We start from the raw sequence: 24,208 nt of genomic DNA, 5'->3' as shown, positions 1-24,208 counted from the left end.
TATTTCCACTCATCTTGTTGTATACCGATCTAGGCTATAGCATTCGAACTAGGTAACAGGAATGCCACAGTACAATGTGTTGAAGGCTAGATCTAAGGCAGATGACATCTACTGCTCTTCCTTCTTACTGCAAGCATAGAAATTCTACCAAGTTCTTGGCCTTTATCAATCACACCAGTGAATGAAGCCCCTTCAGCTATTTCTTCAAAGCAAGAGAAGGGAGAAAGGAGAACACAACCAACAACAAGCATAGACATTAGCAGAGAGAGCAAGTCATTTTCTACACAATCTCTATGACTGAGAAGTTTCTGCAATTCAGAAGGATTAATCTGAAAACAAGTTCTACAAATCCACAGAAATGATGAATGATTAGATTGAAAATGCCAGCTATCAAAAAACACTGGTGAGGAGAAGCATGTAATTGCAGGCACATTATATGGCTTTTTGTCCTGCCCCTTTAAGAATTGGCCCACAATTTAAAGACCTTGCAAAGCCATTCTCTCATTGTAGATCCACCTAACAATAAATACTATCTGCATGACATTCATTAAAATAGGGGTGAGATTGAGAGGTGGGAGAAATAAGATGTTTATTAACATTAACTAAGTGCTGAGATAGTTCACAATAGCTGAAGCACCGAACAGAAAAGTGCAATGTTGCACATTTCTGAAGCAAATACGCAAATCTATGCGTATTTGCTTTTCAGAGATTTCTCCCCTCCCTCTGACCCCAAAAGAACAAAAATATTCTAATTCTCCCAAAGGGAAAAACAAATACTGTAAGAGGGAATTTCCTGGCCAGAATTTAAGAATCCTACCTGCCAGAGCTGGGATGGTGACTTTATTCCACTCCCACGGCTGATCATACTCATCTGCAGGCCTGTCATCATCCTGTGGCAATTTGCTTTCTCGTAAACGTTGACTCACCAAACTTTCAGAATCGGATTCCACACCACTACCTTCTGGTTCATAGGGTGTGTCATAAAGCTGCATGTTTTTCTGATGGGTCTTCATGCCTTCCTGCTTCTGGAACTCTGTTGTCAAGAAGGAAAATTGCATCAGTGTCATTACCCACAATGCCTTATCATCACTATTAATTTTAGAGCATTCAGCTTCCACATACTCCTTAATTTCTACTTAATTACACAGATTGCAAGCTGCTACAAGACTTCTAAATTCCACCTCTGCGTTTGGTTAACTCTCTGGAAGCAAAAGCTTGCTCTAGCTAACGATCATAGTACAGAAAGTCTTATGCCTCCAACACACCCCAGCTTGTGTAGAACCAGATTACAGGAAACACAGTACCTGTCAGTCTGTGCAAGGTACATTTACAAGCAACCGAATGTAAATCCTTAATAACACTGAAATTTGTGTATGTGGTTAAGTCTTTAAGAGGAGATAATTCAGATACAAAGACCAACCAAAATGAATTCCATAGTGTAATTAAATGTGCTGATAAAAAATTCTCTAGGGAATGCAGAATATCAGCAAAAAAATGAACTGATACTGCAGTAAGAAGATGTGATGGAAGCAGTGATAAACAGATCTTAGTTTACGTTGTATTATGGAACAAAATTGACAGAAACATAGTGGCTGGAAGGGACCTCTGGAGATCACCAAGTTCAACCATCTGCTGAGGCAGGTTCCCTGAAGTAGGTCACACAGGAAAGCATCCAGGTGGGTTTTGAATATCACCAGAAAAGAAGGCTCCACAGCTCTTCGGGCAACTTCTTCCAGTGCTCTGCGACCCTTCCAGTAAAGAAGTTTTTCCTCATGTTCAGATGGAACACTGATGAAGATCAGGACCCGTTACTGACCGCTAGGGAAACTGCCTCAAACAATGTGTATTCCTTTAAGTTTACATGGACTTTGTTAAAAAATAAGCATGACAAGCTTCATAGAAAACAACAGTGCACTGTGATTGTGGTTTATCTGTTCCTGGGAGATTACAAAGCCAGTCACTCTGTCTACTATTGGGGGCCTTTCAGCAGACCTATCAACCCTGCATAAAAACAACATAAAATAAGGTTTTCATGCTCTGGCAACAAAATTAATTCCCTCTTGAATATGTGTTTTATCTAGAAAATGCATGTCTTTAATACAAGTCTTCAGGAGTGTCATTACATTTAACCATTAAAGTGAATTTTATATGAGCAAGTCAAGACACTTGTGAAGTGTACAAGAGGTGGAAGCAGGGTCAGGTGACCCAGGAGGAATATAGAGACAGAGTCTGACCGTACCAGAATGAAGTTAGAAATGCCAAAGGTCACTTGGATTTTACTCTTGTGAAGTCAAGAAAGTAAATCAGCAGCAATGGGAAAGCTAGGATAAATGGGTCACAGCTAGCTAAATGTGACAGGTGCCCTAGATAAACAAGATAAAGAAGAGACAGAGACATTAAATTCCTCCCTCTCCTCAGTCATTACTGGTAAGACCCCAGACCCAGGAATCTCAGACCTCTAAGAATAGAGGGAAAGGATGGAACAAGGCAACATCCTGGTAGAGAAAAATCAGTATCAGAGCATAAACATTAAAAAAACCTGAACATGTAGTTTATAGCATCACCTCCCATAGATTCCTACAAGTGCTGGTGAGACCAGTCTCTATTGTTGATTGAGTGACTGTGGTAACCTTGAGATACTGAAGAAGGAAACTGTAAGAAAGCAAATGGCAACTCCAGTCCTCAAGAAGGAAGATGTGGTAGACCAAGCAGTCCCACCTCAGTTCTAGGAAAGGTGTCAGAGCAACTAATATTTGAAGCCATTTCCAGACATGTGAACGATGACTGTGAGTACCCAGCATAGATTTACAAAAGGAAAACTACTTGAACAGACTGACAGCCTTTCACAGTAAGATGAGTAGTTTGGCAGATGAGGATCAGCAGTGGCTGTATGTTCTTAGTTGCATTACCTAAAGTACTGCTAGTAGTCACAAGGTGGTGATATCTTCTCTCTACTAAGTGCTATTGAGGTCATAGCTGGAGAGCTATGTCCAGCTGTGGGCCATCTGGTGAAGAAGAGCAGACAAACTGCAGAGTATCCAGCATAGGGCCACAAAGATGATGATGGGACTGGAGCATGTCTCCAATAAAAAAACGTTGTGAGAGCTGAGGCTGTTCAGCCTGGAAAGGTTAGAAAAGACCTCTTAGAAAGGGTCTTCAGGTACATAAATACCTGAAGACACAGAGTGAAGACAGAGCAAAACTCTTCTTGGCAAAGTGTTGTGACAAGGCAAGAGGCAGAAAGCATAAATTAAAATACATTAAATTTCATCTACACAGAAGAAAATTTCTTATTTTTTATTGTCAAACATGCAACAGGTGGCCTAGAGAGGCTATAGAGATACTAGAGACCTGACTAGTGTAATTCTAGGCATAATTACAGGCAACCTTTCTACTGACTCTGCTTGACCAGAAAAAAAATGAATCAGGGAAGAGGAGAGATTTTTTTTTTTTCTTAATAAATGATACAAAGACATAGATCAGTCCTCCTCACTTCATCAATTCATCAGTCAGTAACACTGATAGAATAATTGTTCCAGACATTTAAAAAATACCGTGAAATGTCTGTAAGAGGACAACACCCTTTTTGCTTAAAAAACAAATACACAGCTAAACTATGTGTATTATAAATATACTAAATCTGTTGAAATCTACAGCCAATGATGTAAATACAAACAAGACAGGTCAGGATAATTCCTAGTTACAAACGAAAACCACATTAACACAGTCCAAAACAGGGAAAATCTAAAAAAGGGTATTCAAAAGGGTACACTGTTTAAAAAGAAACGTGCTTTCAACCTGCCTGAAGTAGAACACAGTTCTTGTTTCAATTATCTTTCTAAAATGCTACACTAAAAAAAGGTATGCTGCATTAGAAAGAACACGTCTGACGCTCTCCTGAATTCCTGTGGATCAATGACAAACATAGTATTGCTTCTAAGTCACTAATGTTACATGCCTGTCTGTCTTCCAGTACTGTGAAGCCATCCACTACTATCCCAGGAAGTTTGCATCACTGTGAACAGAAGCCAGAATTCCACCAAATCATATAATTTATATTCATTTTAAGTGCCAAAGACATCTACACCGATAGCTGCTACACATAAGATCATGAGCCCACGATCAACATTTTTCGTTTACTCACAGAATTACAGCATCAGTCTGCACAGAAAAGATAATTTCCTAATAGAAGGCCTTTCATGTCTTGTGGTCAGAAACCACAATGAAAAAAACATCCATTTCTGATCCTAAAGCAGAAAATTTTCCCTAGGAAAGACGAAGGAGAGAAAAGAAATGGAAGGAGAATATGTATATGTGTATGTACAGACACACGCTTTTCACAGCTTCCTATAAACTTGTCTGAAAGTCTATCTTTTACATAATATACTGGAAGTATACATGAAGTAATTCTAAGTAATGAAAGTTAAATAAAAAAAATTGTTCCTTTCAGTAGCAGGCAGCGAAGTTGATGATACAAATAAGCAGTATTAGACAATGATAGCTCGGCGCAGAGTTGATTATTCAACAATTAACATAATCTCTATCAATGACAGCTTTAAGTACTAAAGTAGTCACAGGAGTGACCAGAGAGTCCAAAACTATGTTAGAGCACTGGCTTTGGACCTTTAAAAGGTCAAGTAGCAAGGGCAACAAAAAGTACATTGAAAAATACAGTGCAGATTTGTACAGGCTGTTCTCAGTTCACACTTTAGTATCTTGAATTCCGATATACTAATAATTTGAACTATTACTGCTGATACAGAAAAGTACATTTCTATAGAATTGTGTTCTTTATTAGTCAGTAGAAGAAAAACAACTGAAGGTTTGAAAGAGCTAATTTTGGTAGCAGACTGGAAGACATCCTGGTAACTCTTACTCTCTCAAATTAGCAGATGTAACAGATTAGGCCTCAGGAGACTGGAGTCTTTTGTAAACCAGAGAACCTGACCAGTAAAATACAGAAACAGAGACATCTGGTAGCACAAGATTCTGTGATGCATGACTGAATTTGACATTCTTCTTCCTAGCTGGTGAGCAAATTCAGCAAAAATGCACAAACAGAGTAGACCTTGTGCTCCACCGGATACAAAGACAGCCTCATGGTAACCTTTCCAGCAGCCATTGCAAACCTTTTCATAATCTTAAATAAATCAACAGCGTTACTCATTGATGTGCTGTATTCCTGAGGTGAATTTGGAGAGAATTGGGATATGCCATCAAGAAAACACCTATGCAGAAAACAAAAGTGAATTCTGAACGCAGTACTACTTACTTACAGAATCCAGTAGGAGAGAATCAAAGTTCCTTGCCCAAGGGGATGCAACTAAAGTGCAGATCCTCCTACAGTATACAGAAACCACTGGATATTTCTTGCATCTCAAACTGAAGTGTCCACTAATAAGCGTTGAAAGAATGTTGTTGCATTCTTAAAATAAAAATTTCTGACAACAAAAGAATTATTTTCCCAAATGAAGTATGCCTGTGTCACTAGGCAGTAATAAACTCAAAGCAACCTGATATACCGTTTCACCCCTCCCATTCCTTTGTAACACTTATTTGGAGTAAAGACAAAGCACTGGAGACCTTCCACAACAATTGTGTAAAGAAAAATGAAATTAAGCACCTGAGAAAAATTTTTTGCTTTCTTGTACGGCAAAAGGCAGTGAGCTGAATGCTGTTGGTCAGGCTAAAATGGAATGGCAGAAAAACATGATATTACTACACTGAAGTAGAAACATCTTGCTTAGCCACATCCAATATGCCAAAAGGGAGGCTCCTGCTCAGTCAGATGTAATAATTTTCCTGCAGTCTATTAGGGCTATTTAATAAAGGATAGAAGTGGCACTGGCACACACTTGGCTTTGGCCAAAATCCTCATACTGGCTCAACTTAGTTCTAGCCTGCAAGAGGCAGTGCAGTAAATCAGATGAATCTCCCTATTTTTTTAACCTGACAGTTCCACAAGAGAGTATTTTCAATTTCTTATATGCAAGGACTTCACAGCATCTGTGATAATACAGATGTATGAGTTTCCTTATCATTCTGATAACAAAAAGTAACCCTTGCATTCCTTTTTAAGAAAGAGATAGTGTAATTAGATACAGACACATTAACTTGTGGACTGACCAAATGCGGTAAAATAAGGCTGTTTTGACTCATTAGTATGTCAGACTCCAAAGCGTACAAATCTACACATATCAGCCATAACTACATTTCCACTTCAGCTAACAATGTCAGGACTGATGCAGCATTTAAAATAATAGTCCTAATGGCTTTTCAGCTGCTTTCTCTAAAACTGAAGTGCTACCCTGGTGTGCAAATAACATGCTGGAAATGACATTGATGATCAGTGCCAGCTTCTAACAGGTAGCACAGAAAATGAATTTTAAACCAGAGTAGAAGACTATCAACATCCTTTGTACTTGACAAACCTAGGAGCAGGACAAAGACAGAATGCTGTCGCTGGGAGTCTGCACAGCACTTGTAGTTACACCCATCCCCTTTCAACAGTAGAATTCGATGTAGATCAGACTGGTGGATAGAGCCTTGTACTATTTCTAAAGCACTACTGCAATCAATAGCTGTCAGTTGAATGAAAGCACAATGATTTTTTCAAGTCATTTGTGAATGCATGCAACTTTCATCAGATACACAGCCATCTGAACTAAACACAGCAGTATATTATGTTCATTTACATAATACATATAATTAAAAATCTAACACTGTGCTGGAGCAGGACTGTACAGAACAGTGCTGTTTATATAAAAGATATTTAAAAGTTTCTCTCTCCATATAAGTGAACTCAGAATCTCTTCTGGATAGTTGCTCCACTCTTCCCAAATGTCAGCATTTAAATAGCTTCAATCTTAGTGACCTAGATTTGGCTTCCTGCTCATGCACATCAAGAATACAACTTGCCACCAGCTACATAACATAAACCACAACCAATCTACAGTGAATACTGCTGTGATGCTTAATACATTTGTATCACTTAAATCTGCTAGATAACTCCAGTGGCAGGGATCTTAGCATTGTATTCCAGAACAGTTGTATCTGGAAATTACAGATCTTTCTGACATCCAGTCTTCAAGGCACATAGAAAAAAAACCAAATATTTATTCACCAAAATAGTCTGAAAGTTTAATTAAAACAAGTGAAAAATACTGAGAGTCCCCTGTTTATCTTGTTCTTTCAGTGTAGAAGTACAGTGACCTACAAAGCAAGGGAACATTATAGTAGCTGGGGAAAAGGCTAACCTTTCTTCAGCTAGGATAGTCAAAGAGAAGCACAGATTTTAAAATGCATATTGGAACTTTTTATACTCAAGTGCTCCACAGTAGCAACTTAGGTTAGGTGTTTGGAGGACTTGGTGCAGTGCACTGTTTTTATCAACAAGCATGGAATAAGTAGAAGACCATCATGCTTAAAAAAAGAAAAAAAAGTACCTGAGTACATAACTCAAGAACAAGCCTGTATGTGTACAATAGCCACTTGTATTCTCACCTGCCACTAAAAACCTGAAGTTATCAGTGGGAGCAGAAAGAAACTTGGGAAGGCTCAGGCTCACATGAAGGGTATGGATGAATACCTGATGCATTTAACCTGACATTATCCTGAAAGCATGACTGTCTCTGGCAGAGAAAGGTCACATCAGGGCCAGATCTGTACATAAGAAAGCCATGCCTGATGTGAAGTCTCTCTCTTTTCCTTCATTAGGGAACAGTTCTGACTGAATTGGCCTAAGCTCCTGCTCTCTGCATGCACTGCTCTTGAGTTTTCCAATGGAGAGCCACTGATGTGGTGTGTAACGCCACTGGAGGTTACAGAGCTGTTTGTATTGGGAATATGTTCACACCAGGTAACAGATCAATTAACAACTTGCCAGTCTCCCAGAGGTGTCAGCTGCTAATACAATGATCACCTTGCCACGAGAAGGTTTGCTATCACTGAATATTCCCTTCTCCCTAAACAGGCCAGGCAGCTGCTTACTTTTCTCAAGCCTCACTGTAAATGTTTATTTTCACACCTATCTCAGTAAGATCACCTGAAAACACTTCAGAACTCAGTCTGTAGAGTTCTCATCATGTCAGCAGAGAGTCTATACACAACAGAAGCTAAAATTGACCTCTGCTCAAATTTCACCTCAGAACACTGGAATTCAAACTGCTTTCTGCTGTGCTTCCACATCCATCCAGATGCCTCCAGGTACTGGACAGAAGAGAGCATCAACAACATCCCAATACAGCAAGGATAGTTTTGCTTGAGACTGCAGCAGATGCATCCCAACTCTCACTATTCCAGAAAGCACTGCAGGATATTGCAACCTCTTTCCTCCTTTTCCCTTCCAAACACAAGCCAAATGACTCAGAAGTGAGCCACTTTCCAGGAATGAACAACAGACCTTTACTGTCCAGCCCTGGTTTGAAAGTTTGGCATAACCTCCTGATGTGAAAAGCAATGGCCTGAAACAGCTTGCACTGTAACGGATATCCTACTGAACTCCAGGTATGACTCATTACTCCAGGAAACAAAGCAACTTTGCATTACAACAGTTGTAATAAAGAGCATAATTGCTAACAGAGAGAGCAAGGGAGGAGGGGAGAAGTCCCTTTATGATTAAGTATCAATAAACAAGCAGCAGAACAGATTCCTATCTACCACAGAAGATATGCATTGAAATAAAATAGGGAAATATATCCTGCCAAAGATGGCACAAAAGACATGTTCTTCTTTTGGGGGTATACAGGGTAGTACAGAGATTAAAAGACAAAACACATAGGAAGACTAAATCCTGGTGGACTGGAAGAGCAGTAGTAATGTTTCCAAAGGATGTGAAACTGCCTTTGGAGTCATATTTCTTTTATGGCAGATGCAGTTTAATTTCTTCAGTTCTCTGAAGGCAGGAATTTATTCTATGAAGTCCTCCTCCCAAACATAAAAATTTCTATAAAATGAGCAGTGATTTAACATTATTACTGAGATTTTAAAATTCAAAATTTCTGCAGACACTGTCTGTACAAGAGATCTTTTCATTGCTTAGGCAGTTATTCATTACACTTTTCTGAGAGACCTTAAAGAAGAGAAAGGATTCATTTAGTGGTAGCTTGGTCAACAGTCAGCTCTGGATTTTGCTACAGACTGCTGCATCATTGCACTACATTTGTGTTTGTAGGATGTATTGACCTTTTCTGATCAGAAACACTGAACTGCAGGAATCAAGGATCAACGTTCCATGAGCTAAATAGGACAATTTAAATGGCAATAAAGCAAAACAGAGACTGCTTAAATCAAAACTCATATTGCCACTCCATACTCAGAGACTTCCAAACCATGCAAACGAGGATATATTTCCTATGTCAAATGGCAACGGAAGCCCTCTTGGGAACAGAGCACTGGTATTTTCATGTACACCCATTGGCACAATGGTTCTCATTGCCTCATTAAATACATGACAGTATTCCCCCCCCCAAAAAAAAACAATCATCTGCACAAACAGAATCAATTCACTGAATGACATTTTGATACCAATGCAGTGGCTATTTAAAAAAAACTGATACACTCCAGCATCAGGACAGAGAAGGTTTCAGCAAACATGGCTATAATTTCCTTTCCTGAATTTAGATCAGCCTTGATAAATCATGGCTACAACCAGTGCTCACAACTTCCTGCCCTCTCTCTTCATGCAGAGAATCTCAACCCCTGACAGAAAATCACCTTGAGAGAAATGGGGAGTGGAAGGAGGATCCATTCATAATGTAAATGCAGCTCAATGCTTTCATAAAACTAAGATGTTTTCTTGAAACTCATAAATAATCAGACACTTTGATGAGCAGATAGTTTACTCAAAACATGGAATGAGACTGAGCAATGAGCTTTTTTAGTAGCTATAAATATGTATCCATGTTTACACATTCCAAATGATTTTGCACGGATCATATAATGGTTTGGATTGTAAGGAGCCTTAAGGATCATCCAGTGCCACCCTCTTGCTGAGGGCAGGGTTGCCACCCACTAGATTAGGCTGCCTAGGGCCCCCACATCCAACCTGACCTTGAATGCTTCCAGGGATGGGGGATCCACAGCTTCTCTGGGCAACTTATGACTGCAGGACTTTGTAAAGTCCTTCTCTGACTTTCTCGTTGGCACCCTTTAGATATATTCTCAGGCATCCCCAGAGCCTTCTCTTCTGAAGGCTGAACAGGTGGCCCAGTTCTCTCAGCATTTCTTTGTAGGAAATATGCTCCAGCCCTCTCATCATCTTTGCTGCCTCTGGACCCGCTCCAGCAGCTCCATGTCTTTCCCGTTCAGGGGGACACAGGCCTGTGTACAGTACACCAGATGAGGCCTCAAAGGGAGAACTCCCTCCCTCTCCCTGCTGACATCCTTCTGTTAATGCAGCCCAGGATACTTTGGTCTTCTGAGATGCAAGTGCACACTTCTGATTCATGTCCAGCTATCCATACACTAAAACCTCCAACTCCTTCTCCACAGGGCTGCTCTCCATTCTGCACTCAGCCTGTATTTGTGCCTAGGATTGCTCAGACCCAGGTGCAGGACTTTGCACTTGGACATCCACACATGTGCAAAAGCAAATTCATTAAAATCATGACAAAGTATGTAACTTCTTCCCTGATACCTTCTTTTTAAACTTAATCTCATTCAGGGAACACTGGAAAGTGGATGGGGACCTCCTTGCAAACCTGAATACAGTGATACAGAGTAAGGACAAAGTCGTTCACAAGAATAAAACACATGGCAGATGGAGGCAGTAGATGCACCTAGGTGAAGCAGTTGCCATCTTTCGTTTAACAAAAGTCTGACAAGGTTAGTTCTCAGAGTTGAGGTACACTCATTTTATTTTAGCCACCTGGCAACGTTCCCTGTTGAGAGCACAGTGCAGAGAGAAGGGTTTCTGCTCAAAAACTCCTGGAGCTTCGTAAAACAGGTGGCTATGCAGTCAAAAGCTACACTGAAACATTAATTGAACATTTTTTCAAATGAAATATCTAGCTTGTGAACAATTTTGCCTGTTATAATTTAAAAACAACAAAACTGAAAGCTCCAACACATAGCCTGAAGCTTCTCAGATGACTAACATCCATTTAAATTTATTTTCTCTTTGTTAGTAATTTTTCATAAAAGCTTTGGAAGTGATATCTGATGCAAGAGATCTTCCCTTCTGAATGGGATTCCAGCAATACCAAGCACTATCAGTACTCAGTATCCTGTACTCAGCACTAGTGAGGCCGCACCTCAAGTACTGTGTCCAGTTTTGGGCCCCTCACTGCAAGAAAGGCATTGAGGCCCTGGAACGTGTTCAGAGGAGGGCAACAAAGCTGGCGAGGGGTCTGGAGCACAGGCCATATGAGGAAAGGCTGAAGGAGCTGGGAATGTTCAGCCTGGAGGAGAGGAGGCTGAGGGGAGACCTTATTGCTCTCTATAACTACCTGAAGGGAGGTTGTAGTGAGCTGGGGGTCGGCCTCTTCTCTCGTGTTGTTAGTGATAGGACCAGAGGGAATGGTTTCAAGCTACGGCAGGGGAGATTCAAGCTGGATATTAGGAAGTATTACTTTTCAGAAAGGGTGGTCAGGCACTGGAATAGACTGCCCAGGGAGGTGGTGGAGTCACCGACCCCGGGGGTGTTCAAGGAGAGACTGGATGTGGTGTTGAGGGACATGGTTTAGTGGGAGCTATTGGTAATAGGTGAACGGTTGGACTGGATGATCTTTTAGGTCTTTTCCAACCTCAGTGATTCGATGATTCTATGATTCAAGTCAGCCATATCCTCTTAAACTGTCTATTTTTTTCTTGTTCACTGCAAGGAACAGCCACAGTGATTGTTTACCAGTTATTATTTGCAGTCTTGAAAACTGCAAGACACGTGGATCAGACACACAAATTATTTAGTTTTGCCCACTTGGTTTGCTCTTCCAAGGAGAAGGGCAATCCTAGCTGCAGTCTTTGTCCTGTCATTTAAATTGAGCTACCAGTACAATCTAAGATCTCTGATTAGTACCCAAGGACTTATAATAAAGATAACTCATCTGTTGGAAGTAGAAGACATCAGATATAACAGTGTTAGGATAGGAGATTCAGTAAGCTCAGTGTCCAGCACAGTCCTACATGTGCATACAGCAAAAGTCATCAATGTACACGGTGAAGGAATGGCTATATTTGCTGTTCAGTTCTGAAGATAAAGATAGTTTGACTTAGAATACAACCTCCACTTGCGGTAGTATCCACCATCATGGATTTTTGTCTCTGACAATCCAAGGACTTGCATGAAATGGAAGACATAGAAAAGGCATAGAAAAGTGAAAGGTATGTGAACACTGAAATTACTGAGGAAAAAATGTTTCAGCTCAACCTCCTTGGTCTATGATTCTTTCTCTCATCAAGTCAGCTCAGCAAGAGATGGATGGGAAGTGCAACCAGTCCCCAGCATCTATGAGCCTTAACTGTTTTACATGGAACTGTCCAGCTGCTCTTGTTCAATACCTTGCATTTGTTTGCAAACTTATTGTAGTTGTTAGAATATGCAGACAAACCATAATTAGATGCTGATTTTTAATTGAAAGCCTTCTTACAAAGAAATCTGTTAGTAATGCAGCATTATTTTTTTTTCCCTTGGGGTAACACTTGCATACAACAGTATAGAACCTGATGTGTTCTGTGTAAATATTTGCAGCTATTGACAAAACACACTAAGGCATATAGTCTTTCACATTATCATCCAAGAGCGTTTGTGCTTGCACAAATATCTAACAACATCAAATAAATCTGGCAAGCGTTCAGTAAAGCATCATTAAGAACAGACCCTGCTCTTAGGAAAACCAAACCACAGTCATGCAAACACCATTAATCAGTTTTCTTCCCTCCTTGCAACAGAAGCATCACAAATCATGAAGAGTAACATCTGGTATTTTCCACTGAGGTCAGGTCAGATAACACCATATTTTAAAATTCATTCCAACCATGATCCTGCTGCATATTACTGAGTCAACACTTTCTGATGATTTCTCCAGTTACACTTATTTTCCAGTATGTGCCTTTAAACCAACAATGAGAGTGCATGCAAACATTTTTAAAGCACAAAGCCACAACCAAAGAGATGACTGTAGAAAGCTGTATTTGTTTCTGGATGTTACATTCTGCATTTAAAGAAAGACACACAAATATCCTCAAAAAGAGATTAGGACAAGCTACCTGTTGATCTGCTCTATATTCCACTATAACTCCAAGTTTTCTTAGTGGTGATGCATCTTGCAGCCCAAGGAAAGGAGCACATAAGACACACAAAAGTAATGATAGATGTGAAAGATATTCTTCTTCCCTTCTCTCCTTCTATTTTCATTTTAATTGAGACAGAAATACAGACATCATCTTGCCCACCAGAGGCTGCATTACAGCTGTAACATCTTCTCCAAGCCTTCAGGAAAGCTCCAAAGGACTCAGTTCTGCCATCACACTTGAATGCCGTGCAGCCAGTTCTAGACAAGTGCAACAGTTTGACAAACCATAGGAAAGAGAACTATAGCACTAGAGCTACAAGATCCAGCATTTTTTTCACACAGCTTTCAAAATTACCTACTACACAGAAAATAAATGCAGAATTCAAAACAAGCCCTGGTTTCCTACAGGCAGACCTTATTTCCCTGCAGTTTGCCTGGTTTGTTCTTAATTAGTAGTCTGGACTACAAGAACAAGTGTTTTGCATACCTACATCCCACTTCGTGATGCCAAGCTGTGCACAAACTTCTCATCACCATTTCACCAACTCATGACATTGAGCGAGGCAGAACCAACAAAAACCTCAAACCAAGTTTGAATTCTTCCATGTTCTTTTTGGATATTTTGATATAGCTCAAGAAATCCAGTCATAGTAACACATCATGGTCCCAGAGCAAGCATAAACATACCGCCCACTTACTAGATCTTTATCTGTGGAAGTACAACAGAAACAAATGCTCTTACCAGCACATCAACACGGACCAAAACCAGAAGAGGCTTATTTGCCCCTACCTAGAAAGGACAGGCTGCTCCTGCAGAGAATGGCCTCAAATCACGTCAGCAAGCATAAAGTCAAGTACCTATACAAACTCAGCTATTTCTTAAGATCCTCCAGAAGAGCTTTTTCAAGCAGAACTCTTGATAGTCAGAAACCAGAGAAGGTAAGAAGCTGTATGTTGTGTTACCAGTCTACATAAAAAACACAGAGCACAAAAGCTGAGTTTCTGACCATTTCTCATTGAAGTTTAAGACCATTTTGTGACACTGTTGTAAAGTCATAGTAAAAGGCTGCCAAGTTGATAAAGCAAGATGTTATGCCTCTGTAACAAGCAGACAGAACCGTCTGAATCTTCAATCTTCATTTACTTTTAAAGATAAGAAAATCTCTGGTTTGGACTATGAAAAAAAAAAAAAAACAATAAAAAGATGCAGGAGAAAGTGCAGCTATCAATTTACCAGCTGATTTCAGAAACAGACTCCATTTACTTAAGATTTCACTCATGTATTGCCACTATGGATTTTCAGGGTTTATTTGAAAAGCCAGCAGGCAAAGAAATTCTATCCATTTACCAGCAAGCTAGACAAAATATTACAGTTGAAGAGGCATCTTCTCCTTCCAAAAAGTATTGTGTTTGTTTCACCAAATGTTGTGTTAATATTTACTGTAACAACTTATTTTACTTTGAGCTAGCTTACCATTTCACTATAATACAGTGGAAAAGCAGTAACTGGAAAAAGAGAAAATAGATAAGAGTAATTGTGAAGTACTTCAGAAAACAGAAACCTTCACCAGTTAACAATAAATAAGAAAATACAAAGGACTTCCAGTAGGACATTTTTCTTCAGCACTGTCAACTACGGATAGAAATTCCTTTTTACTTCAAAAGTCAAAAAGTCATCTTTATGAGAAGTGACAGAACCCCCCACCAAAAAAAAACCAAAAAACTGCCAACAGTTAACATCTTTGAACTAAAACCTGTGATTCAAATTTTACCATTTAGTTCATTTCCAGGTTGCATCTGGTCCTACGAAGATGAAAGTGTTGAAAAAGACAAAAAAAAGGCCAAAAAAAAAAAATTCCAAGAAAAATAGACAACCTTTTAGTCTTATTTTAAACCCATTTTGCATAGTATATTTCTGCACCAAAGCTAAGGCAACAGAATCCTGTGCATTAGCTTAACATTCTCTGTTCTAAATTAGTAGCCAGAAATTACCACAGGAATTGGTACCTTTGCAATTCTGACTCCAGTGTTGAGCTCTTGCCTATAAAACCAACGTATGGTGCAGTAATACACAAAATCTGTCCTCCCAGTTCCAATTTCAGACCAAGGCTGGAGGGGAAGGGTTACCCTTTTAGGAAAAGGCCAAGCCTTATTTTTTACTTTTACTCAACTGTGCATAGTAGAGAAGATTTGTTTCTTTTTATTTTCATATATTTGTAGGCTGGTATGCACTACTCTAAGCAGCAAGCAACACCATGTTAAACATTAGGGAGAATGCTTTAAATTATTTTAGAGGAGGAGACAGAGTTAAATATAGAGAAATGCTATTCATTTTATGTATAGCTGGTTTCCACCCCCCGTTATGCAGCCAATTATAGCAACCACAGCACATTGCATTCCCTCCCAAGAAAAGAATTTCTGGCTTTATCTTCTCGCAGTCACCATGGGGTGCAAAGTGTACATGGTGGCCACCAGCCACAAATCTAAAGTGATGCACAATCTAAAGAACATGTGAGATAGGCTGCTTTGCTTAGAGAGAAGGTGAGGACTTACATTGAAGCAGCCTCAGCATTATTTCTGTTCTGCCTCAACTCATGCAAATCAGGCCTAATGGAAAGTAAGGAGTCGTCTTCTGTATTGCTTTCCACTACACAATAACAATGGGATAGTTAAGATATTTCTAACAGAGCGAGAAACAACTTTAAATAGATTCCAAAGCACAGGAGGTGTCTAACTAAATTTAGTTTTCTTAATATTCCAGTGCAGTCCTTTACAGGGCTCCTAACATGTAAATAAATCTGTCTCGTTACTAGTCAAAAGTTCTTGTCTGTACGCTATTGAACTTCGAACTTCACCCAATGCAATGGTAAACCAAGAGCTGAGAGAACATACACATCAAATTTCAAGAGTGAAGTTACCTCGCACTTTTTCCCACCTTGTACTTGAAGAAAAACAAATCTTGCTGTGCTAGAATGACCAGCATGCAGCCACACCATTTAGCAATATATATATATAAGTCCTAGTGACAAATCCACAATACTATATGAAGTGGATTGATGATGGATTAAATTCCCACTTGGGGCCAACTTCTAGCCACGACTAGCACAATATTAAACTTTCAAGCAGAATCTAAAACTGTATGTAGGTGCGAGAGAACCAACTTGAAGTTTTTTCAAAACAACATCCACTGTAAAGTTTAGTGGATAGGCACACTAACTCTTACATATTGACTAGAGCTGATTGTAGTATTCAAGTTCAAGCAAATAGCAAATCTTAAACTGAAGAGCCATTACAGTGCTGAAAGATCACTGGTTGGTTTACTTGGCTCAGCCACCTTGAAGAGGCCAAAAATTTTTTTTTTAAACATTTCATGCTATACATACTGCTATATCCAGGCTAGTATTTATCAAAGCAATTATCGTTGTTCTTTTTTGCATTATTTGCAGCTGGAAACTTGGCGCCAGCCAACAACGTGCCAGAGGCAACCTGGTGAAGGAAGAAGGATTTTACAAGACCTGACTCACCACCAGTGCACTGTAGTGACTATTCAGATGAACCTACATGTCTGAACAAAAAAACAGCCTCTTTAGTTACAGGGGAAACTGACAGTCAAGGCCTTCTGAAGTAGGTGCAGGTTCATGGGAATACTGCTTTCTGTACACTCCCAGCATTTTTCTGTGATAGCCTGAAGGAAGACAGTCCTACTGCTCCCAGGATGCCCATGGGGAGCTCCCAGTTAAGACAGATGAAGCTGTTCTTCCTAGGCTATCTGTCATGCATTGGAGATGCCGCCATGACTCAGGCATGGATTCTTACTACAGTACCTAGAAAAAAAAGCAATGAAGTGTGTGAAGGTGCTTGCTGTTCTAGCACTGGTTGCATGCTTTCTGCAGATAGTGAAGGACCTTAGGTGTCAGAAAGTCAAACTTTCTCATTGCTCTTCTGCTGCATAGTCAGAATGATGCGGATAGAAACCAGACAATAAATATACAGAAAAAATAGAGAGGAGGATGCTAATGCTGTGAGCGTGTGGACAAACCAGTGAATTTTTACTTGAAATCCTTGTTAGCATCACCTGCAAAACTTTATAATGGTGTAGATCCCAGGCAGGATGTGGCTGTGAGCAGCCTGGCCTAGTGGCTGGCGACCCTGTCTGTGGCAGGGGGGTTGAAACTAGATTATCTTTGAGGGCCTTTTCAACTCAGGCCATTCTATGACTCTGTGATTTTATGCGCCATCATCCAGCTTGAAGAACATGTTGAAAACCACAGGCAAGACTGTAAGATGACAACAGGCATCTGAATCAAATGTTCTAAAGCATTCATGGGAAGTCTTTCCAGCTCCTCGAATCTAGCATACACAACTTTCTCCGGTAGCTGTTGGCCATTCCTGGAATACATATAGAAGTTGATCTAGTCAATCTGTCTTGTACATGTTGGACTTGCATAGGGAAGGACACGCTCCTTTCAGATTACATGCAGAAGTCCTTCTGGGACTTACTTACATCTTTCATTATCCAAAGGATATTGGCAGCATGATGCTGTGCTGATTCAGGACCAACTCAAAAGCATGCACATTGGCACTTCCACACATCTTGTGAATCAGCATATCCTACCTACAAGATCTAACATGTCCAGTTCAAGGACAACTGTGCAAGTAATCTCTTGCAAGAAATACATAAAAAAAAACAAAACAAAATTCCTACGGTCCAGTACTGACCCTTTGCCTTTAATTTTCCTGAAATAGCCATGAGTTACCTCTGAAGTTATCCCTAACAGAACTGTAGAATGGCTTATGTTGGGTGAGACCTTAAACATCACCTAGTTCCAACCCTCACTATGGGCAGGGTTGATACACACTAGGTCAGGGTGCCCAGCACCCCATCCAACCTTGCCTGGAATGCCTCCAAAGAAGACAAGCCCAGTGTGTACTTTATCAGTTGCATTATGATGGACTTCTGAAGCCTGTTCACAACATAGCATTTACTCTGTGTGGAACACAAGGCAAGTTACATCTCAGAAAAGGTGACTATTTTCAGAAATGCCATTCACTGTTATCTTGCAGCAGTCTGAAATACAAGAGGTGGGTTTTCTCCCTGTCTACTGCATCTCCCTGAGCTAGATGCATGAAAGAGAGGCCAGAGCTCTAAGCAGAGACTGAAGCCTCTGGCCGAATACTAAATGATGTGTAAAAAAGCAAAAGAAAAACAAGGGGCACATTTAAATTCCTAGGCAGAGCACAGACCTAAGGCCTATTAAGACCTCTAAGAAATAAGAGCACTGATGTACTGTATACTTACCTCAACTTCCTAACCAAGATCCATGCTCAAAGGCCTTGTTTGCCCAAATCTTCCTTCGTTCCCCATTCAAGCACAGAGAAAACACTGCTTCTGATCTGGAAAGGACAGCAGTTTTCTGCTGCCAACACACTCCTCTAAGTGTGCTTTTACACAGCCTTACCCTCATCTTCCTCTTTAGTAAAAAAAAAAAACCCACACATTTTTGATAAATTGATTTCAAATCAATTTGAGACTAACAATCCTCTGTTTTTGAATTGTTCAAATACGCTGTTTTTTTAATATAACAGCATTTGTCATGTCAGGCACTGAGTACTCAAGAATCATACACTGGAGGTAAGAAGCTTCCTTCAATGCCAAACAGTAAGTTAAATAGATGCATCTGTTGCCCTTTTATCTCATTCTTGTTGCCATCATTCTTTATGATACCTTGACAGGCTGACAGTACAGACTTCATCTAGGCAATGATCTAAAATTGAATTCTCCATATAATGTGAGCTTTTATGAGCTCTGTAGTCCAACAAAAAGATAGTGATGTGTTGCCTTGAATTGGCATTTGACCAGAAGCATTGCACATGGTATGAAGATCTGACTAATTCCTTCTGAGAAGCACAGATACCTGGAAGAGCTGAGTCACCACATGCAGTTGTCATAGGGTGGGGGAAAGGCACTACCCCCTTTTGAGCTCCCCACAGGGAAGCTCACGTGGCAGTAATACAGTCATATGGAATTTTAATAGGGAAAAAAATCACTCAGATTTCTCCCCACTTAGGCACCACAGAAAATAAACAGAGTCCTCTGCATCATTTGACATCCAGTGCAGGCTGATAGGAGTAAATACTCAACTGAGACTTCTATTTTTTTTTAACCTCCCCATCGCTGCTTGAGACGAATGCATGACATCCAAAAAATCTGGATGTCTCTAGCATTACCACACTAGCCTGGCAGGGTCTCAGTCACTCACTTCTGTTGGAGTGCAGCAGCTCCAGTCCCAGTTCCTCTGAGGAATTCTCTCCTAAGCACATTTCATCTCCCAGGTCTGATCCAAACAACAATGCTTGCTATGAAAGCACAGTTCCCTTCACCTGTTCCTACAACGGGTATCGTAATTAGCATAAGGCAGCTGACTGAAGCTAAGGGAAAACTAAGCATTGAAAGCATGCATAAGAAAATAGTGGGAATATTGTACAACACGTGTGAACAGACAGCCCACCCACTGCAAGGGAACAGAAAGGTTTTATACTGCTGTTGCAGAGGGAACAATTATTTCAGCTATTAGCCTGGAAGCAAATGAGCATCTGGGTAGCAGCTTTACCAATCACAGCGATGTTATCTTTGATTGTTTTTTTCTTTCTCCTCTTATCTTCAGCTCTTCATTTATTTCTTGGATGAGGACGAGGTTATTCAGGTGGTATAGCAATGCTATTACCTTTTTAGCAGGTAACTTCTCTCTCTTGAGAATTCTCTCTAAGAATTCTACACAGAATTCTTAGAAACCAGAACATCTTAGCTATCCGTACTTGTTTCCAGGCATGCATGATAGCAGCCAGGATCTCACTCCATTCAGGGTACAGTATGTCAGATATTTAGATTGTAGAACATTATCTATTTACATTGATACAGCAAATCCCCAGACAGAACAGGGGTATGGCAAATATGCAACCATGCTTTAAGCACAAAGAAACTGGATTCCCAGGGATTTTCTCCCCACCTCTGTATGGGTGTGACAGAAATCTGCAGATATCAGCTCAGGCCACCAGATATGGATGGCTGCCATCAGATAACACCTTATTATAAACATAAATGCTCTGCCTAAGCCTCAGGTCAAGCCTTTCCTCAGAATCTTCACAGGATTGAAGGCACAGGGGTTGCTTTCCTCCAATTGACAAAACTGCAAATTTGAAAAGACATTATTTTTGATAATACTGTAAGCAGAAGAAAATTCAAGCATGATTAAATCAAATTCTACCACAGACAGCATAGAATCAAATAGACTATTAACCAGTTTATTGAAGTCATCCACTTTAAGGCTTATTTTCTTTTTAAGTGTCAGTTAAGAATCAATTTCTCAGAGTCAAACAGTTCAAAGAAGGCAAGACCAATGCTGATGAACAAACAAGATTTTACCAGTATTCATAGGCTACGCATCTAGATACTGACTGCTCTGTTCTGGACCTGGAGTGTCCACAATTATGAATGTCCACAGATTTTAGTGAAAAACAGAGTTGCTAATGAACATATCATTTAAGACATTAAAAATTTCTATCCAGCTGTAATCTTATATTCTCAAACTGGAGTAACAGGGAATTTTTTCATATAGAGACTTGCCTTTGCCAAAAACTCTACTGTTTGAAGAAGCATACAACATGCACAAAAAAAAACCTGCAGGCCCTGATTTCAAACAAGCCCTTGCATATGTCAAAATAACTGTAAAAGAAAAAAAGGCCGTGTTAGCTGACAATGTGCTGTTCATAGAATGGCCTGCTGACTGCTTCGTGGAAATATAAGCAGCAAAAGTTCTAAACCTGAGTTTTGGCTAGAATAAGCAGACTGAATTGGAAATTCTCTTCCATAATAGGAGTAACCTCCATTTAATCTTCAAGAAAAGGAAAACGCACTGCAGTTTTTCTTTTAAGTATTAACACTTGAGGCTTCTTTGGTAGTGTTGTTTTGACCTATAATAGCTACAAAGTCAAGATAGCCTGATCTTGAGCAATTGGGGGAAACTTTTGCATAGTCAAGCTATGTTATTGTCATTATCTTTAATACAACTGTAGCATAAACTGGAAACATTTGCAGAGCTGACAAGTTGCATTAAACACCCTTGCATACTACCTGTGTAACACGATAGTGTAAAAATGAACAGCAGACTTACAGAGCTAAAGACAGTGATAGCTGTGGTACCCGAGATCTTGTCTTATGAAGAATTTACACACTTCTACACTCTGCCACACTATGCTGAACATCAGTAAGGGCAGAGAAATAGAAAACAAGTTGTGATTGACAAAGTGAAGATTGTGAGCCAATACCCCCGTGTTCCTGCTACAAATATCTGTTTACAGTCATCTCTGAGAAGGTACTTTTTAACTAGCTCATAGTGAAAGGCTAGCATGTCAATTAGGACATATTCCTCTCTATCAAGCCACAAGACAGATTGTTTCCCTTATACTGTCCTTTGCGTGTTTAATATTGCATCTCAAGTATAATTTAAATCTTCTCACTTAACAACCAGAAAGCATGGAGAGTAGCTCTTTTAACCATCTCCCTTTAATTGCATTTTGAAGCAATAAAAAGATTGCCCCCATTTGGAATTAGCCCATCCTTAACACAGTCAAGGACTTCACTATATAAGTTAAGCTAAACAGACAGCCATATGAACATCCACATCAGAGCGTATGGCTAACAAACACCACAAACAAAGCAGCAAACTAAACACTGTGGCCAAACTATAATCCAAATGACTTCTTTACAAGTACTAAGTACTAAAATTCACCTGGGAAATACAAACTATAAGAACTCCCCAAAAAGACACCTTTATTTTTTCATTTGTCAAGTAAAACAAATGTAAATTCAAATAAACAAATATAAAAACACATGCTTGAAAACTACGGAATATAACCTGATCTCAGGGAGACTTACGAGGAGACTTCATTTCTACCCGCATCAGGACAAGATGACTGGAAGCTAATCACCCAGATCACAACACACTAAATGTCTTCAGTAGAGTTTCACGCACCTTCTGAATACGCGTTTGATTGATCCAGTAGAACACTTTCTATATGATTATACATGGTTAGAGCAGTTTCAAATGCTTTTAGCATTCATAATGTTTGATTGTAACAAATGTTTGCTTTAACACAAAGCAAATTTAACAGTTTATGACTGCAACAAACTCCACGGTTGGTCAAGGGGGTGGGTGACAGCTTCTTGCAACCGCAAAGGTACGCACATCTACTATCCCTCGCTATAGCTATGCCACCCAGTATTGTACAATAAAGCATCCATTTATTATGGCTAATCCTCGAAAAGAAAGTGGCATAAGTTTCTGTTAGGAGAATAGAAAGAGAAAAATCAATGCACTGAAAAGTTCAAAGCTGAAATTACCAACGCTTGCACTGGTGTGCAAGCAGCAAGAACTCATCTGAACCAATTTGTTTTTCTGAGATTACTCAGCTAGAATGAATAGATGTACAACAACAAGAAGTAAGATCTCCCAGTCCCTCTATTGGAAATTTCAAGCAATACAGTCAACAAGAAATTTCCTGAACATCTCATCAGAAAATCTACTGAAGAAGAGAAAAATAGGAACATCTGCATGAAAAATGATCTCTGCATATAACACCCTCATCTTTCTCTATCAATTAGTCTTCTGATTGCCCCAAAAAGGAACTGTCCAATAGAAAAGGAAAGCATACAATGAAGTTATCTGGACACAGCTGTGACTTTTACCTCACAATGACAGTAAAAGGATCAGCTGTAGAAATACAAGAGAAGCACAACCTATCTGCACAAAGGTATGTACTATATCAAGTCATTGTAATTTAAAAAATTTATGTCTGCAGACCTCAGAAATTTTTAGACTACACAGCCAACAAATAGGGAATGGATGCAGATCACATCAGAGAAACACACAGACGAGAAGGCATATGATGACAAAGGGATTACTCCAAATTCCTACAACTCTGCAATTACAAACCCCTTCATAACACAATAGGAAGACAACCATCAAGAACATCAGTTAAAGGCTTACAAGCATCCTAAAGTGTCTCATTTGGTGCATGGTCCCAGAAAACCATTAGAGAAGGAAGGAAGAAACATGAAGATGTAGCTTTGTAGCTATCCTGCAACAGAGTGAAAGCTGAGAAGACTGAACGTGAAGGAGGAAAAAAAAGGCCATAAGCAAATTGATCAACTTGTTTTAATTCACCCTAAAACATTGTGCTTTGGCCATTCTTGCTATGTGCACAGATGATAACCTTGTCATTACCAAGCAAGGCAATGCAGACTCCAGCCCCCATGCTCACTTTTTCACTTCACTACATGACAATACAAACCATCTATATTTGACAGCCAGCTCCAGAGCAGTATTTTTAGATTTCAAGGCAGGTACAAGCACATGAAAAGCCTTCACAGCAGTTACTGTTACTATCTGACATTTTCAGAAACAAAACAGTTTTGCACGTTAAAAGACATTTTGGTTTCACAGCAGTTGTAATATCCAAGTGAACTGCCATACAGCTAAATCTTCCATGTGCAATTTTCTTTTCTTACCTGTCATTATTCTCTGGGCTTCATATGGTTCCATATAGCCAGTGTTCTCCCCTTTAACCATTTTGTTCAACTCACTTTTGGCATCAAATGGATCTGAGTAGTCATCAGCTATCAAGACCTGAAAGACAGGAAAGTAAATGTTACTTGATCTCTAGGCAGACATGCAAACCAGAATGCAGTATCACCCTAATGGCAAAAAATCTGAAGTTTCATTCAGATGAATGCGTCATACACCATCTTCAGATTACAACTACAACCTTGGTTCAGAGGACAGATAGAACTGCTGAGGACCACTGACTAAATGGTGCTAAAATACACTTACTTCTTTTCATCCCAGAGACTGTACAAAAAACAGGCTGTGTATCAAAAGTTATCCAACTAGCAGAAGATACAGAATAATTGGGATGGG

The 24,208-nt window shown here is 39.7% G+C and overlaps 1 protein-coding gene across 1 annotated transcript in view; it reads right to left on the bottom strand.

Annotated features, from left to right (window-relative positions):
* SHB (SH2 domain containing adaptor protein B) overlaps nucleotides 1-24,208 on the bottom strand; it is a 74,870-nt gene that overhangs the window by 31,448 nt on the left and 19,214 nt on the right. Inside the window, exons 2-3 of the mRNA XM_031609033.2 lie at nucleotides 23,800-23,917; nucleotides 818-1,033 (exon numbers count right to left, since the gene is read on the bottom strand). Coding sequence (XP_031464893.1) covers nucleotides 818-1,033; nucleotides 23,800-23,917 — 334 coding nt within the window. The remainder of the gene's footprint in view (nucleotides 1-817; nucleotides 1,034-23,799; nucleotides 23,918-24,208) is intronic.

The sequence above is a fragment of the Phasianus colchicus genome, chromosome Z (genome assembly GCF_987193195.1).
Source record: "Phasianus colchicus chromosome Z, bPhaCol1.hap1.1, whole genome shotgun sequence".
Lineage (NCBI taxonomy): Eukaryota > Metazoa > Chordata > Aves > Galliformes > Phasianidae > Phasianus > Phasianus colchicus.
Note: the sequence above shows the minus strand (reverse complement) of the source record. Positions and strands in the feature narration are given on the sequence as shown.